Here is a 17,562-nt window from a genome sequence, read left to right as displayed (position 1 = left end):
GCGATTTGGCCTTCGGTGACCGCTCTGATGCATCCCAAGTGTCACAGGCCCTCTGAAGCTTGGGATTTATTTCCCACCAAGGCACTCAACTTCTCTGGCGAGCCGCTCTCGTCCCTCACAGTGAGGCTTGTGTGGAGAGGAGCCCTCCCCCCGGGTGGCATTGGCAGGAGAGGAATCAATCCTCCCTCCCAGGGGCAGCGCTCGATAATTCAGAGGGAAATGGCGAGTGAGGAAACGTGTGAGTAATGTCTTGTTGGAACCGAGAGCCGTGACCTGCCAGGGCTGGTATTGATCGAGGGACTGGTGCCAGATGGCTGCTGCTGCGGGGACGGCTGAGGAGCAACCCCCAGCCCGGGGGGGGGCGGTGGCAGGAGGATGCTGCCTCGTGCCGTGTAATGAGGGGTTTGGGAGGTTGTGGGCTTTCACCCTGCCCAGGACCTCTCCTGCCTGCATGTGTGACTGCTGATGAAGGCAGATCTGCCTGCCCAGGGCTCTTCATGTGTAACTCTGTTTTCTTTGCTCTTCCTTCCAGCAGCGATGCCGTCACCTGGGCAGACCCCGACCGCTGGAAGCCCCTCAAGGACGTAGGTGACCCCCAGGGTGTGGAGGCAGGGAAGAGCCTTGAACCGTGAGGGGCCGTTAACTCTAAGATGTCCTTGAGCAGCGGAGCTTCCGGAGGGAAAGGAATCGATGCGAACCCGGTTGAGACGTACGACAGCGGGGATGAGTGGGACATTGGCGTAGGGAATCTCATCATTGACCTGGACGCTGATTTGGAGAAGGATCAGCAGAAATTGGAAATGTCGGGCTCCAAAGAGGTGGGGCTTCCAGCACCCAACGCGGTGGCAACCTTACCGGATAACATCAAGTTTGTGAGCCCGGTGCCGGGCCCGCAGGGCAAGGAGGGCAAATCCAAGTCGAAAAGGAGCAAGAGTGGCAAGGACAGTGGCAAGCCAACCCCGGGGACCTCCTTGTTCACTCCCAGTGAGGGAGCTGGTGGCAAGAAGGAGGCTCAAGGACGCTCTGGGGATGGTGCGAACTCAGGCGGCTTGGTGGCTGCCGTCACCCCGAAGGGCTCGGAGAAATCGGCTAAGGCGTCTCGCAGTGTCGCCGGCTCCAAGAAGGAGAAGGAGGGTGGCTCATCCAAAAGCAAGAAGGAAAGGAGTGAGGGTGCAGGGGCTGCGGCGGAGAAGGAGCCCAGCGTGCTGCAGCCCCTGGCCCTGGCAGTGAGGGTGGGACAGTATGATGGCGGCCAGGGGACAGAGCCTGCTGCTGCTGAGCAGCTTGGGAGTATAGCTATTGACACGGGAGCTGCGCTCAATCCCTTGGGAGTTAAGTCGGAACTGGAGGATGGGGAAAGTGAGTGCCGGCAGCTGAAAAAGGTGAAGTCGGAGAAGGTAAGGAAGTATTGAGGTGCGGATGAAGGTGACGTTGCTGCTGTGGGTGACGAGGGAGCGGGAGCTTACAGCAGGACCGTGTGTCTTGTACCGTTGGGCGCCAGCACTGGTGTGTGCCTGGTGCCACATGGTTCTGGTGTGACGATGGTTTGGCTGTGTGATATGCCGGGGTCTGGATGCAGTGATGACAGGGCACTGATCAGGCTGTTCCAGGCTTCTGGGAAGCATGCACCAGTAAATTGCCTGTAGTCACTGTGCCTCAGGGTACCACCCTGCTGTATCCTTGGCATTTGGTTTCTTTGGCGCTGCGGCTGTGCTGAGCGGGTCCAAGCCTCTCTGGCTCGCATTGCTCTGTGGAAGGAGCCTGGGCTGGTGGTGAAGGTGATGTCCTGGTCCTGTGCCTGCTCCAGCTCCTGGCAGGACAGGGTAGTGTCTGTTGGCTGCCGTGCTCTGCGTCCTGGTGTGTCAGAGCTCCCTGCAGCTCCTGTAGGAATTTATTTCTCTCTGGTTGCATCATTTGCAGAGAAGGAGACCTTAACATGTTAGTAAATGTGGGATCTGCGTGGGTGCGCAAGCAAGCACAAGGCGCAGGGTTGACAGGAGTTACCGCCTCGTTTCTTGGTCTGCTGTTGGTACGTGGGCTTTGTCCCACTTGTGGTGATGATCAGCCTCAGGCCAATGAGTTGCTGTGGGTGATTTTTTTTTTTTTACGTGTCGCTCCTCTGCTAACATGCAGCAGTGATGCTGAGCTGGTGCAGCTGCTTTTCCAGGTCACCGGGGGCATGAAAAAGCCCTGCCAGCAGCATGTGGCTGACAGGGTGAATGGCCGTCTGTCCGTCCGAGCGGCGTTTGGCTCTGGCTGGCTGTGCAACCGATTCTGGATACAGCTGCTGGAGTGGCGGCTCGGTTAGCTTGTTTCTTAGTAATCGCAGTGGGTGATGTGATTTCTGTGGGCGAATGGGGGAAGACTTTGAGAGCGTGCAGTTCTTCACGCTTGGAGCAGAAGCTCCTCTGCACTAGCTGTACGTGTGATGTTGCTTGTCCGTGCCTGTGAAGTCATGTGTGCACGAGGTGAGCATCACGAGAGTGTGTGTGCGGGGTGGCTCAGCCCTATTGCCGTCAGGACATGCTGGAGTGTCGGGAGAGTGCTGAGGGGATATTGGGGTGTGCCTTGCTGTGTTTGCAGCCAGCAGCTCCCTGGGAGGATTTGTGCTTTGGTGTGGGGATCTCAGTGCTGGGCACTGGGAAGGGATGGCTGGGGCACGCTCAGTGGATTTGGAGCATTGCTGAGACCAGTGAGATGTTGGGGAGATTTTTTTTTCCCATCTGCAAAAAGATAGAGCATATACGGAGAGAAGGGTGGTGAGGATGGTCGGCCATGGAATGGCTGTGGGAGAAGAGGTGCTAAGTAGGTCGGTCCTTCGTCTGCTCAAGAGGAAGACTCCTGGGGCAGGTGACTGAAGCTTGTAAAATTAAGGAGTGGTGTGGAGACGACGTGTTGTTTCCTTGTTCTTTCTGGCAGCAGAAGCAGAATGGATGAAATCAGGAAGAAGAGCAGATGCTCTTTTGCATGATGGACTTGAATGATCCTGCAAAAAGCTGTGAATGCTGAAAGTTCACAGATGCTCTGGGGCACCTGGGTGGGTTTATGGAGGAGGAACCCATTGTGGGGGTGTACAGGGCGACGTCTTTTGGCTTGGGAGAAGCCTGAGGAGGGCTGGAGCTTGGGAAGTGGTTTGGGAAATATCTCAACATGCTTGGCTGTTGTGTTCCTGCATAGCCATCTGCTGCTGGCCACTGTCAAAACCAGCATGGGAGCTGGCTGGACCTTTGCTTGTATCCTGCATGACTTTTCCTGTGTTTTTACTATTAAAGAATTATTTCTTTCACTGATGCAGCTGCAGGCATGCTCTGCAGGTAGAAATGCCAAAGCAAGGTTTATGAAGACAGGGACCAAACAACGTGGACGTCGAGAGGCTGGAGGAGCGGGCCCATGTGAACCTCATGAAGTTCAACAAGGCCAAGTGTGAGTCCTGCACCTGGGTCAGGGCAATCCCCACCATCAGTGCAGACTGAGGGGTGAATGGATTGAGAGCAGCCCTGTGGAGAAAGACCTAGGGATACTGGTAGGTGACAAACTGGACATGACCTGGCACTGTGCGCATGCAGCCCGGGAAGCCCACCATATCCTGGGCTGCCTCCAAAGTGGTGTGGCCAGCAGGTCAAGGGAGGGGTTTCTCCCCCTCTACTTCTCTCTGATGAGACCCCCCCCTGCAGTACTGCCTTCAACTCTGGGGCCCCCAACACAAGAGAGACATGGACCTGTTGGAGTGAGTCCAGAGGAGGCCACGAAGATGACCAGCGGGCTGGAGCACCTTTCCTATGAAGACAGGCTGAGACAGTTGGGGTTATTCAGCCTGGAGAAGTGAAGTTCCGGGGAGACCGTATTGTGGCCTTTCAATATATAAAGAGGGCTTATGAAAAAGATGGAGAGAGACTTTTTACCAGGGCTTGCAGTGACAGGACAAGGGACAGTGGCTTTAAACTGAAAGAGGGTAGGTTGAGATTGGCCATAAGGAAGAAATGTTTTATGATGAGAGTGGTGAGACACTGGAACAAGTTGTCCAAAGAAGTTGTGGATGCCCCATCCCTGGAAGCGTTCAACGTCAGGTTGGTCAGGGCTTTGAGCAATCTGGTCTGGTGAAAGGTGTCCCTGCCCACAGCATGGGGATTAGACTAGATCATCTTTGAAGGTCCCTTCCAACCCAAACTATTCTATCATCTCTGTACAGATACCCCATGAGGATGGTTCTGCCATTTTACTTGTCCATGTTCAAGTACAACCACATTGATGAATGCTCAGCCTGAAGGGTTGAGCCCTGTTTTGAGGAGTGATTTAAGGTCTGGATCTGCAGGAAAACATGTTGTGTTTGCGCTCAGGAGGAAACATTGACTGTGTTTTGTCAGCCTCCTGGGGCACCTAGATGGCGTCCTTTGGGTTGGGAAAGCCGTGGGCGAGGAGAAGGAAGGTGTCTGCATGGCGAGAGGTGGGAAAGCAGTTTTATTTCTTGAGGAAGAGCCTGAGGACGGGCTGATGACTGGGGCAGGGTGGAGGACAGAGGGAATGAGATGGAGGTGAGCAGTGGCATTGGGCTCTTCCTGTCTCCTGAAAGCTGCAGAGATGCCCTAAAAATGGCATGTGGAGTCCGAAGGACAAGCAAAGAGCAGAGGTACATGCTGGCTGTGGGAGGGCAGCTTCTCCGCGGAGTGCATCGGGGGAACAAAGGCGACAGGTTCCTGCAGGCCTGGGACAAACCCTGCCTGGGAAGCAAGAAACTTGCTCAGACTGAAACAGGAACGGTCACAATGTGACTCAGCCCAACCTTTGGCCTCCAGCAGCTTGTCCTCTGCTTAACCCTGTGCTGTTCCCGCTTCTGTTTTGGGCAGGGAGGCTAGTCTCTGGGTGTGAAGAAAGAGAGACCGTCTCTCCCTGCACTGGCTTCAGCCCAGAGTGGATGACTTCCCTGCACACACAAGCACACTAAGCAGTCAGCCTCCAGCCAGGAGGTTTTGTTGTATCTCCTTGGCTGGATTTAAGAGCACTTTAGTAGCCAGTATTTGATGAGGTGTTTCGGTGCCACAGTCAGCTTGCTATTTGCCCCTCCTTCTGCTTTTGTGCTCTTTAAATATCTCTCTGTAGGGTTTTGTAGCCCTCCAGTCCTTGCTGGGTGTAGGAAAGAGCTTTACTTTGGGTTTTTTCAGACACCCTTTCATGTCAGCAGGTGCTCGAGCTGGGGTGGTGTCCACGGGTGAAATCACCCTTGCTCATGTGTCTGACATCACACCGATGGAACCTGCGGTGGTGGCCTGTGGGCTCAATGGGACATATTTTGCTGGTGTGACCCCATGCCTTATCTGGTCACTGCTTCTTGGACTGAAGCCTTGGGAACCAAATATCCCAAATGCCCTTTTTCTAGGTGCGTATCTTGGCCATATCTAACCTCCTGTTGTGTCATGCCCTGACTTGTTTTACGTCCCCTCCTCAAACCTGATACCATCAGTGTGTTGGGACACGAAGCGGTAACTTCACCAGGGATGGGGCTGATCATGATGAAACCCGTTGGCAATAACCCTCCTGAGACCTCCCAGGGTCCCTGGGGTGGGCTGAGCACCTAGCGCAGGTTTGCCTGGGGCTGTGGTTCGGTGCCTGGGCAGCTCTGTGCACTAGCCTGTACTGCTGGAGCCCCAAAAGTTATTTGGGGAGGCAGGAGTGGGAGCTTAATACTTCTTGCAGCAGGGAAAGAAATGAGCCTGTGCTGTTGCACCCATGGTCAGAGCATGTGGACCAGCAACTGGGTCTGTCCTTGACTCGGCAGGCAGCAAGCCATGGGTCATTGGGGGTGACCGGAGCTGAGCTGGAGTTTGGTTTTGGGGGGGACGGGGTAGGGGGCACCGATGTTCGGGAAGGAACAGCTGCTCTCGGCAGGCAGCCATGCTCAGCAAAATGGCCGTGCATGGAGGAGCAGAGCCGGCTGAGCTTGGGAAGCCTGTTTTCACTGCTTGCCCCACTGGCTGCTTTCGTGTGGCTGAGCTGGCCCCGGGCTCCATTCACCGGGGCAGTGGGTGCTTGCTTGCCAGCTCTCCACCCCGGCTTGCTGCCCGTGCCATTGCCCCTGCACCCTGCTTCTTGGTGCGCTGGGGCAAGCCGGCCCAGTCAGGGGATGTTAAGCATTAAACAAAAGAGCCTCCCAGCTCTTGGCTGCTGCTCCGGCTTTGTTTTGATTGAGAGGTTGTTCAGTAGGAGGAGGGCGGGTTTTTTGTGTGGTGTTTTTTTTTTTTTTTTTTTTTTCCCTCTCCTCTTCTGCTAGGGTCCAGATGCGACGCTGCTGCAAACAAGGGAAAGGCAAACAGAAGCCACTGGAGACCTGACTCTTCTGAAAAAGCCTCTCTGGGTCATGTGCGCTGTGGTTTTGGGCAGTGAGGAGGCTGGGGATTCAGTCATGTGCCTTTACAGGAGAGGGGGTAGAAGCCACCGGTGCATTTTTTTTGCCCTGAATTTTCCTCCCCAAACACAGTGTGGTTATTACCTGCACGTGCTCCAAGCAGAGATCTGCTATGGGGGGACGTTATAAAGTGGGGGACATTGTAAAGTGGGGGATACCGCAGTGGACAGGTCCCAAAGCTGATGTGAAAGTACACTTCTGGTTCTGTGGGAGGACAGCGTGGTGTTGGAGGTGATGCTGGAGCAGTGGCTGGGAGGTCAGATGGCAGTGGAGGAAGTGGGGTGGCTACGCTGTGCTGGTGGCAGCTGCCAAAAAAGAAATACTCCCCCAAAATACATCCGTGAACTCTCCCTGCTGCCGCTGTCTTGTCTGGCAGTTTGCAATGTGGCTTTGGTGTCATCTGTGCAGACCTTCTTCCCCTAAGCCCATAGAGGCAGACCTGCATGGTGTCTTCAGTGCTCTTCCTAGAGTTGTGACTGTCCCAGCCTGACCAGAACATGGGATGACCCCCCCAGGTGCTAGGTGTCCCCCAGTGATTAATTAATTCTTTACCTGGAATCAAAGCATGGTTGCCTCTTCTTTTTTTTTTGTTAGCCATTTTTGGTGGGAAGGATGAGGTTTAGTGGTGGATGGAGCAGCAAGGGTTGGGGTGAAGAGGTGCTTGGATGACTCCAGCTTGAAGAGGTGAGATCTTCCTAGAAGACAGTAGCTCTGCTAGGTCCAAGCCCAACAGGAGATGGCTGTAGACTCTTAGGGATGTTTCTGTATGTTGGACATTGCATTTGCTTCCAGCTTTGCACCTAAAAGAGAGAGTCATACTCTGTGTAGACTCTGGAGACCACCACGGGCTTGGCCCCAACCTGATTGTGGAGGCAGCTCCTTGCACATGGCTGTGGAGATGTGGCCGCTAACCCTGCGCTGCTGCTTTGTATCGTCCTGCTGGTGGGTATAAAGGGCTCCAGCTCTGCTGTGGCCTCTTCTGTCGTGGTATGCCAGCCATCACCAGCTTCTTGCTATCCCTTAGTGCTTGTCCTCTTCTCCTTCGCTAGCTGATGGTGGCACCAGTACAGCAGCGCAGCTGATTCATTTTGCTCAGAGCTTCCTGCTCTGCTGTCCATACATCCTTTTAGGACTTGATCTCCGCTGGCAGCTCTTTGTGTCTTGCTCTTGTACAAAATGGTTCAAACATGGTTTGACCGCTGAGCTCCCTGAGGAATGGTGTGGGAGCAGGCAGCCGCTGTGCCGAGGGCTTGAGCCCTCTGTGTGTGTGGAGTGCCTTCTGTGCTTGCAGAATAACCCAACATGCCACAACGACTTTTCCCACCCTAAACTTCAAGGAATTTGAAGTGAGGCTTTGGCAAAATGCGAGCTGCTCTGACCAGAGATCCCCATCGAGGTGAGGATGAAGAGGGCTCCTCTGCATTTGAGATGGTGGTTTGGGAAGCTGAGTCGCTTGATGTGGGGCGAAGCCAGGAGTGGGCATTGCAGACTGGTCTCGACCTCGTGTTTCTAAGTCTTGCTTGTGATTTTGACCCAGATATAGCGGGTAGCGCCCGGCATGGGTTTCCTTGTATTGGAGCCAGAGTCTGGGTGGAGAAACTCCCAACAAAGGCATTTCGGTAAAAAGAATTTTTGCTTTACAGCCCCTCCAGAGCTCGCTCTGTCCATCCCTTCAGAGCTGGTGTTAACCCTGTACTTCATTTTCCCCAAGGATTTTTAGGATACGCAGGAAGCCCAGTGCTTGGTGTAGGGACCTGCTTGTACCAAAAACCCCAGGCAGTAGCTGTTTCCCTGCCATCCCAGGGCCATTTCCCATGCCTCGCTCCGCAGGGCTTGGCTCTTTCCGGGGGCTGGCAGCCAGAGCAGCATTGGCAGCTTAAGGAAGTGTCGGGGGGGGTGCAGGCAGCTGCTGGCTCTTGCCTGTTTCTCTCACTGTGGTTTCTTTTCTCCAGCTACGCTGGAATCGGCTGCCTCCAGAGCTGCTGACAGGGCTGTGTTGGGAGGCCTTGGGAATTACACCACTCATTTCCTTATCGTCCCCGGCCCTGCCGCCCAGAGCCTTCTGCTCTAGGAACAAGGCAAGAAGGGGGCACGCAGCCAACATGTGTCAAGAGCTACAGAGGAGGAAATTGGCCTCGTTCACTTAAAACCATGGGGTTAGTCTTTGAGTTTTGGCTCCTGCTGAGAGGTTATTTATATGTGGGCTTTTTTTTTTATAACCGCTAGATGTAGCAGGCTGGGAGTTTCAGCTGATCCCACCTCTGAAGGTTTTATAAAGGAATAATTGCATCTTTCCCATTTACTTTCCTGGCTGGCAACGTTAGGAAGGACTAGTTAAGGTGTGAGTTAGTTTTGATGCCCAGCCCATCAGCGTTGCTGTATCCCATTTAATAAGTCGTCGTGCCAAAGCACAGCCCCGTCTCCGCTAGAGTGGGAAGCAGGACCTGCAGCTCCCCGTCAAAGACATGGCGGTAGGAAAAGGAACCTGCTGGGAGAGCAGAGGAAACATCTCCCCATTCCCAAAGTGCAAGAGCGGAATGACGCTGACGAGGAGGCTAACAGAGAGGGGACAACTCCTTCTCGACGGGGTCTGTGCACTGCATCCTTAGCGTGAGTGAGCTGCAAAGCCGCTCCCCCAATGCTTTGATTAGAGATTTTGATGAAAAGGCCAGTGGGTGATTGATCCTGCTGACTCATGGACCTGCTTGCTCCTCCAATGGAGACGGTAGCTGCTTGAGATGGGTCAAATTTTGAGGCTAACCAGCTTGGGTAGATTCTCTCTTGTTTGTTGCTTTGCTTCCAGGCTGGCAGTGGCTGCTTATTAGCCTAATGACCCCAGTTACCCAGCACTATTTATCTGCCTGAGTGAGATTTCTTTAAAGGAAGATTCGTGCATCTTGAGTACTCCGTGACCTCGAAGGCTTCAAAAACTGGTGAGCTGCTCCCGCGGCCCTGCCGAGGAGCTGATGCAGGGGGAGTGTGCCAGGAATAAGCTGCTAATGAGCAAAGCTGCTCCTCCACCCAGCAGCCGAGGAGGCTGCTGGAAAGAGTTGCAGAGCAAAGTGCTGCCGCCTTTTCCCTTCCTCTGCTTTTAAGGGCTGGCTTGTTGGGGATTCGCCACCTTTTCCCTGTTTTCTGCAGGCATGGTGTCTTCTGTGCCACTGCTTTTCTGATCTTTGCCATGCAAACACGGGGCTGCGCTGCTCTGCTGCTGCTCTTGAGGATGCTTTGGGCTGGAGCTGTGAAGTCCATCTTCCCTGTGAGTCCTTGTGTGCAGGCAGCCTCAGAGATGTACTGGGCAAGAGGGTGCCCAAATAATCAAAGCTGATGGCAGGCAGCACCCCTGTGCAGGATAAAAGGCAGCTGGTGATTGCAGTGGACTTTTGAGGATGACTTCTTGTGATGTTCCTGCCTTGTGGTGATCAACACCTGGAGCTTGAGTCCTCGTTGACTGCAAGAGGAAAACCACCCCAGGTCTCATAGACATTGAGCCAGCAGCTGGAGTCAGAGCTGGGGAGAGCAGCCCAGGGCTGGAAAGAAATTGCCAACCTCCGAAATGATTTAAAGCTACCAGCAGCCTGACGATATGTTGTATTTGGTGACAACATCTGCTCAAGATATTCCTGTCCCTGTTACTCAATCCTGCCCACGGACCAGGGAACTGATCTGATGTAAATAAACGCGCTTGGGGTTTTCTAGGGTGAGCTCAGGTTGGAGGCTGGCATGGGCAGGCGAGTGGGCATGCCGCGCCGCTGGGATGGATGGGATCACGGGCAGTGGTGATGCTGCCTAGGGCTGGAGATGGGGCCTTTGCTGGGGCGATGCTGTGGTCTAAGGGGTCAGGGGCTCTGCCTGACCACCAGACTTTTGCAGGATTTGTGGTGACTTTGCCCAGCACTGCTCAGTCCAGGAGGACACGTGGTGTCTGTGCCGTCCATCTCTCCTCCTCCTATGCCCACAGCATTGCTCCTGGCCGGCTGAACAGTGCCGGCTCCATCCCAGCGCACTGCGGACAGGATAAATCCCTTTGCAGGAAGACGTTAACCACAAAGCTTTTATATGGTGTGGTAGCTGCATTTCGCCTGCGCTTGACACTGAAATTGATTTAAAACTCGGTAGGGGTCTAGATTTATTTTAAAATATTGTCTGGCCCTTGTTCACTAGGGGTCTCTTGAAGTGTGCTACAATGAGTAACACGGAGAGTGCACCTTCTTTGCAGGCTTAAGCTTTAATTCTGGTTGCGACATGGAGGTCACCACGTTTTACATCCCATCGAGGGGATGGATTGCGATACAACTCAAAAGCACTTTTCATCTGGTGCAGAGGGAGCAAGTGGACCTGTTGGGGCTCTTGGCTGCCCTTCCTTGATGCAAACGCTTCCCCTGTCCTCCACATGGATGGGATGCTTCTGTTAGGCACAAGCGTGGACTTTGTGAGAGAGAGGTGGAGAAGGCGCCTTTACAGCTACAAATCCTGTGGTTGTGGTGGTGTGTTGTGGGTTTTTTTTCTTTCTTTTTTTTCTTCCCAAGCCAGAAAATAATTTCATTCCAGGAAGCTCGCTCCCCCAATTAGCTATGTAAATGCCATGTTGTGATTTCCTCCCCCCCCCGCCCCCCCAGGTGCTATGCTAATGAATGCTATTCCCAGACTCTCCCTGTTCCCCCCCATCCCTCCTCCAGTCATTTGGGATGCAGGTATGCTGCCTCCTGCACTGGGAACAACCCCGCTCATCCGTTTAACAGATGGATGTGGCTTGTTCTGGAGTGAGCCGCATGCCGTATGTCTGGTGGTCGCAGTCCTTGGGCTCAGCCCTCAAAAGAGGACCCCAGAGCTGGGGCTCTGTCCTGGATTTGAGCCCGTCACTGGTCGGGCTGGAGAAGGGAGAGCTGCATCTTCCTGGTGGTTTGTCTGTGGATGGCGGCGAGTGGAGGCATGGGATGTGTTTTCTGAAAGGGCTTGTTCCCTGGGGAGAGCGTCCCAAAAATAATCGGTACTGCTAAAGCTGGTGTCGGTGCCGAATGCTGCATCACCGGCATGGTGTGGTGAAGGGGCTACGATGTCCTCGTGGTCCCACACTGAGCACAGTGCATGCCAAGAGCTGTGGCTAATGTGACTATACCAGCTCTCCAAGCAAGTATTTCCAGCTGGCTGTGCCCTGCCAGCTTGGGATCCGACTCGCCCTCCGTGACGGGACACACAGCCCCAGATCTCCACTCCCGTGTCCCCTTGACCAGCCGTGGTGTAGGCAAGAGAGGCCCTTTGCGAGGAGAAGGGAGCAAAGCCATGGGAGAGAAGAGGGGACATCTGTGTCAGGTGAGCTCTAGCAATCTGGTGGAGAAGGGAGGCTTGGAAGAAGAGGAAAGAGCCGGGGCCAGGCTGTGCGTGCTCGAGGGCTGGGGGAGATAGCTTTTGAAGGCTGAAAAGGATCCTGTAAGGGGAGGATGGCTGGACGCCAGTCAGCTCTTTGAGGTGGTAACTAAGTCATCAAAAAGAGCTGGCGTGTGCTGGCAAAGCCTCTCCCATCCGGGTGTTGGGGAGACGAACAGATCTATAGGATGCCTTGTAAGGAGAGCGACGTTATAGGGTTTTGAGTGCTGTTTGCTGTTCTGTGGCTTGGAGGGGAGGAAGGCAACTGTATATATATATCACAGAGCTGAACAGTTTGCTAACGGGAAAGTTTCTTTTTTTTTGCTTAGCATTAACATTTCAAGGTACAGGAACTCTTTAGGTATTTAGTGTTTTATGGTCTTCCAGGCTGTCTACTAATACTTTGCTTTGTGTACAGGGTGAAGGGAGCTGGAGGGGCTGAGCTTTGAATGTCCCTTTGAAGGAAACAAGCCTTTTGGTAGAAACAGTGTGGCCACGAGCAGAGCATTTCTTAGCTACCCAGACCTGGGAGAAGAGTTAAAGCCCTTTGCTAGCAGGGAGAGCGGGTGGTTCAGCTCACGGGCTGTGCTGTGCAGGGACTGGATCTTGCATCAAAAAAACCAGGGGCTGCATGTGAAACCACCCTCCGGTGTAAGGATGACCGAATATGCCATGGCTTTGCCAGATTGCTGCCTGGTTGGCTTGTGGAGGAGCCACATCCCAGGAAAAGGCCCTGCTTTTGAGGGGCTCACAGCCTGTGCTCCTCTCTGCTCCATCTTACAGACCAAGAAAACAGCAGCTGTTGGTGTTCCCTGTGATAGATAATGGCAGCTAATGCTAGCTTGGACCAGCTTGTGTCCTGTCCACGTGGTCTCTGTAAGTAGGTTCAGTGTTTACCCGTTCCCCCAAGGGTGTGAGGAGGCGCATGGCATTAAAAAATGGAAATTTGGGGATTTCCAGGCTGTGTACTCAACAGTAGTGCCTTGGCTCCTGGCAGGAGCACCTCTGTCTGTCGGACCCTTCAAAGGCAGAAGACATGGTGGAGAGGGCAGCAGCAGATATGGTTCTGGTTTTTCTTGTTGTGTGAACAGAGGCTGGTTTTTTGGGTTCCTGTTGCACCACCTCTGTACCCAATGCTCCCAGAGTGCTTGAGCCCTGGGGTCAAATGCGTCTGCCTTTCTGCAGGGAAGGGGCTCTTCCCAGCTGCTCTTGGCTGTGAGAAGAGGACGGGTGAGATACACCACATTTTCATGGCATCCTGACGGTCTCCAGCCTTTGGCCGCAGCAATGAGAGCGACCAGACCTGCAGGTGCCTGTTGTTTCTGGGCAGGAAACCAATGGCTTCATCCTCCAGGCCACTGAAGCAGCCAGATTTTCTGGGGAAGAGGAGGATCCAATTTGGTGCAGATCCCAAGCCGGTAGCACAAGGAGCCCATAATGAGAGGCTGGCTCCTCTTTTGAAGCCACTGTCATGAAGCAGAGCATGTTGAGCTGGGGCAGGGGACCAGGGTTTTGGTAAATTGGACATTCCTGGGCATGGAGACCTGTGTTTTGATGCTGTGCTTTGCTCATTGCCCACTGCTCCACAGTTGTGCGTTGCCCAAAAGCCTTTCAGAACCATCCTCCCTGGTCAACCTATTTCAAACGTGGCGCTAAAGCAGCACCCAGCAAGAGGTGCCTTGGCAGCCCACATCGACTGAGCGATTCCAGCCTCCTGCCAGCAAGCAAGGCCATTAAACCCCAGTCTCCTCTGGGAGATGATGGTCTGATCTGGGAGGTGGAAAGAGAATTGCTTTCAATTTCCCATTGATCCTAATGAGCCGGTGTGGGAGACTCAGATGGCTCGGCTCTGTTGGTGGCTATTAGCTCTGGCACTCAGTGCCACTCTCAGGTCTGTTTTACTTCTCAGTTCTAGGAAATCGAATAAAGAGAAAACCACTTAGGAGGATTTTAATCAGAACTTGGCAGAAGAACTTAAGGAAACCCAAGAAATCTTCTGACAACTGTGCTTCATGCTGAGATTACAGATGAATGGAAAGGGCAAAAAGGGGGCCGTGGCTCAAGTGGGTTGGGTTTCTTCTGGCCCATTTAATGGGATCACATTAGCGTTCGTGCCCCCCCTGGGCTGGGTGAGAGGAGGGAGAAAATAAACTGCCTTCAATGTGCCAGAGACTTGCTGTCAGCTGGAAAGGAGGCAAAGTCCTCTGGGAGCAGTTGATGAATGTCGTCCCAGACCTACTGGAGATGGCCTGCATTGCTCGGGAGGAGAAGATTTCTTAATTTATAGTAACAGTGGCCTTGCAGATTGAACCAGTAGTGTGATATGATTGGATTTCTTCAAGAAGTTGACCTTGACAGGTGGGCTTTAGGAGTGGGCCCATGCGAACCTCATGAGGTTCAGCAAGACCAAGTATGAGGTCCTGCACCTGGGTTGGGGCAATCCCAAGCACAAATACAGACTGGGCAGAGAATGAACTGAGAGCAGCCCTGAGGAGGAGAACTTGGGGGTGCTGGTTGACAAGAAGCTCAACATGACCCAGCAACATGCACTTGCAGCCCAGAAAGTCAACTGTGTCCTGGACTGCATCCAAAGCAGCGTGACCAGCAGGTCAAGGGAGGGGATTTTCCCCCTCTGCTCTGCTGAGACCTCCCTACAGTACTGCCTTCAGCTCTGGGGTCCTCAGCACAAGAAGGACATGGACCTGTTGGAACGAGTCCAGAGGAGGCCACAAAGATGATCCAAGGGCTGGAGCACCTGTGCTGTGGGGAAGTGCTGAGAGACTTGGGGTTGTTCGGTTGGAGAGGCTCTGGGGAGACCTTATTGTGGCCTTTCAATATATAAAGGGGGCTTGTAAGACAGATGGAGAGAGACTTTATACCAAGATCTTTAGTGGCAAGACAAGTGGCAACAGTTTTAAACTGAAAGAGGGTAGATTGAGATTGGCCATAAGGAAGACATGTTTTATGATGAGGGTGGTGAGACAGTGGAATAGGTCGTTGAGAGACATTGTGGATGCCCCATGATAGGAAATGTTTAGGGTCAGAAGGGCTTTGAGGAACCTGGTCTAGTGAAAGATGTCCCTGCCCATGGCAGGGGGTTGGACTTAGATGGTGGTTGAAGGTCCCTTCCAACCCAAACTGTTCTATGATTCTGTGGTGCGAAGCTGTTGATGGTAATGGTAAATGCTGTTGGGAGTGAGAAATGCAGCTGTGAGGTTCAGAGCCTTCATGGGTGATGTCTGAGTTCAAACTGAGGTGTGCGTGAGGGTTATCTTCCTGCTTGGACAAACCTGTTGCTGTGATGGGAGTTTAATGTCGGCTCTCCAGACCCTTGCTTAGAGCTGATGGTGAATTTCCCATAACATCTCAGCTCAAGTCTCTCATTTTGGAGTTTGACTCAGTTGTAACTCCTTGTGTACATTGTTATTTTGGAAAATTTGATTAAAAATCCATTGACTGGTAAGAGTAGCTTGACCATTTAGGGGAAGGAGAGCTGCAGGGGCGGTTCTTGCATGCATGTCCTGCAGATGAGTAACCCAAATCAGCTTTTATTTTCCGATTCCAGGCGAGATGAGCACGTAGTTTTAGTTGATGAGATTTGGCCTGGCGCTGCTGAGCAGAAACCCCCCAAAGTTGTGTTTATTTGTAAAGGGCTATTCAAGACTGCATTGTACCATTGCTTTTTGTTTTATTGATATTCCAACATCTGGACCGTTTTCCTAAACGTGCTTTCATCCAAGAAGAGGTTGAGGGAGTGAGAACTGTTCTGATAAAGCTGCCAAAAATAATCTTTGCTTGAGACTAAGTACCACTTTCGGGAGTTTCTCTTGTAAAAGAATTTGTGGGCGAGCACAATGAACAACCCTGGGAAGCCCCCAAATGCTCCATTGCTAGGACTATAAATTCTCTACAGAGTGTTTAAGTTTGTCACATGCTATGTGAGATGATCTGGTAGTGGTCAGGGAAGATGCAGGAAGTTGTGGTTGAAGTGACCGAATCCTTGAGAGGAGGGATCTGCAAGCACGTGGTCGGGTTGATGGCAACAGTCTGGAACCTGCTGATGCACACATCCATCTTCCTTATCCCCTGCAATGAATTGCTTTCAGTCCTTCAGGTTGACATCTGATCCTGCAACAAGCTGACGTAATAAGCCAATAGCTGGCATCGCTTTAGGTGTTGAGGATGCAGTGGTGACAATGTGATACGGATGATCTCTAAGGTATGAAGAGCTATCTGCAAAGTAGGTTAGTGCAGTGTTGGAGTTGAGTGTTTGGCTCGCAGCACCTGGGAAGTGCAGATCTAAGCTGAGTGCAGCAGCCTTAACTCTGCCCCCTTCGTCATGCTCCTTCTGGCAGTGTTTTCACTAAAAATCACACGTCCATATGCTGTGACTTTGTTTGACAACTTCTGCAGTGAAGAGGAGCTACACTTCTTCCTTGATGAGACGTGTAGGTATATGCGGCATGTGTTCTCCAAAGTTGCATGGCCATGAAGCAAAATATGTTTTTGATGCCATCTGCTTCATAGAGGGCAGAGTTATTTCTGCTGGAGGAAGCTTAACGTGCTCCCCTGGCTTGCATGCGATGAAACCCGGTCTTTGTGCCGTACCGTGCCTCTCCCAAAGGACCCGGGGTTGGTTCTATCGGGTCAGCTCGGTTAGTTCACAATTAACTGAATACAGACAACTCTTAAGGCACTTAAGGCACAAGAAAAGCATGCTTGTAGGAGGACTTTCTTCTGAACCTCTTGGCTGGTGGCTTGCATATCCTGTCAGGCTTTAGAGTTCATGTTTTGTAGGTAGGACTTAGCTGGTGAGAACATTGGTGGACGTCACGTCCTGTTGAGTAATAGGCAAAGCCAGACCTTGAGTGTGCCGCTGCTTGAGTTCATTTAAAACAACCAGCGGCTTTGGAGGGAGCAGGAGCAAGAGGCGAGCGTAACCAGAGGATGACACCAATGCCGGTGAGCAGAGGATTAAAGTCATGACTGATAGCCTTGATTCCATAAACAGTTTTGATACTAACTTGGAGGAGTTTGTATTGGTGGGACAGCGTGTTTCTTGTCAGGGTCTTCTCTTGTCTCTAGAAACATGAACTCTGGAAAGCACCATCAGGCTTGGTGGCTCTGCCCACAGAGCTCCTCAGCATCCTGGGGTGGCTGAATGTATCCATGCTGGCTCCTGCCTGGGGTTATGGGGAGCCTGGCTCTGGAGACTCACTGGAGGACTCCAGCTGGCATGTAACCCAACAGGGCTGAAAGCAGCCACTCTTCCATCTGGGCCAAGAATTTGGTAGGAGTTTAATTGACCTGTCCTGGCGCTGGGCTGTAACGCTATTCCAGTGTCAGATTTATTGCTATTGGCAGGCGGTCACCCAAGTGCCCGATGCAGCTTCTGCAGCTGCTGCGTTCCCAGTGGGGCAAACCCTGCTTGCTTTTTCTGGACTGAAAATAAATCTCAGCACATGGTTGCTTGTTAGACTTTTTAAATGTTATTTGAATGTCCAATACTGCAGGTCTTCATCTTGTTTCTTACAGAGAGGTGATCATACTGTGTGTATTTTTGAGTGAAATGTGATCAATTTGGTGAAGATTTTGGTGTTGTCTCTTACTCAGACCCTCTGTGTGTTGGGGGAAGGAGTCTTTTATCCGTGTATATTTTTCATGAACACATTAGCAGTATGTGGCCAGGGCTTCATGTGCCTTCCTGGGCTGTTTGCAGCCTGGTGGTATTTTGCTGGAAAGAAGCTAGTTGCTGGAGCAGAGCTGCCTGGGCTTCACCTTCCAGAGGAGGTGCT

The 17,562-nt window shown here is 52.6% G+C and overlaps 1 protein-coding gene across 1 annotated transcript in view; it reads left to right on the top strand.

The window, feature by feature from the left end:
- Window positions 1-650: 650 nt before the first annotated feature.
- Window positions 651-17,562, top strand: part of ZNF609 (zinc finger protein 609) — a 58,054-nt gene continuing 41,142 nt past the window's right edge. Inside the window, exon 1 of the mRNA XM_009698966.1 lies at window positions 651-1,397. Coding sequence (XP_009697268.1) covers window positions 651-1,397 — 747 coding nt within the window. The remainder of the gene's footprint in view (window positions 1,398-17,562) is intronic.

The sequence above is a fragment of the Cariama cristata genome, unplaced genomic scaffold (genome assembly GCF_000690535.1).
Source record: "Cariama cristata isolate BGI_N322 unplaced genomic scaffold, ASM69053v1 scaffold4454, whole genome shotgun sequence".
Taxonomy (NCBI): domain Eukaryota; kingdom Metazoa; phylum Chordata; class Aves; order Cariamiformes; family Cariamidae; genus Cariama; species Cariama cristata.
The sequence above is the reverse complement of the archived record's forward strand: the minus strand, read 5'-3'. Positions and strand labels throughout refer to the sequence as shown.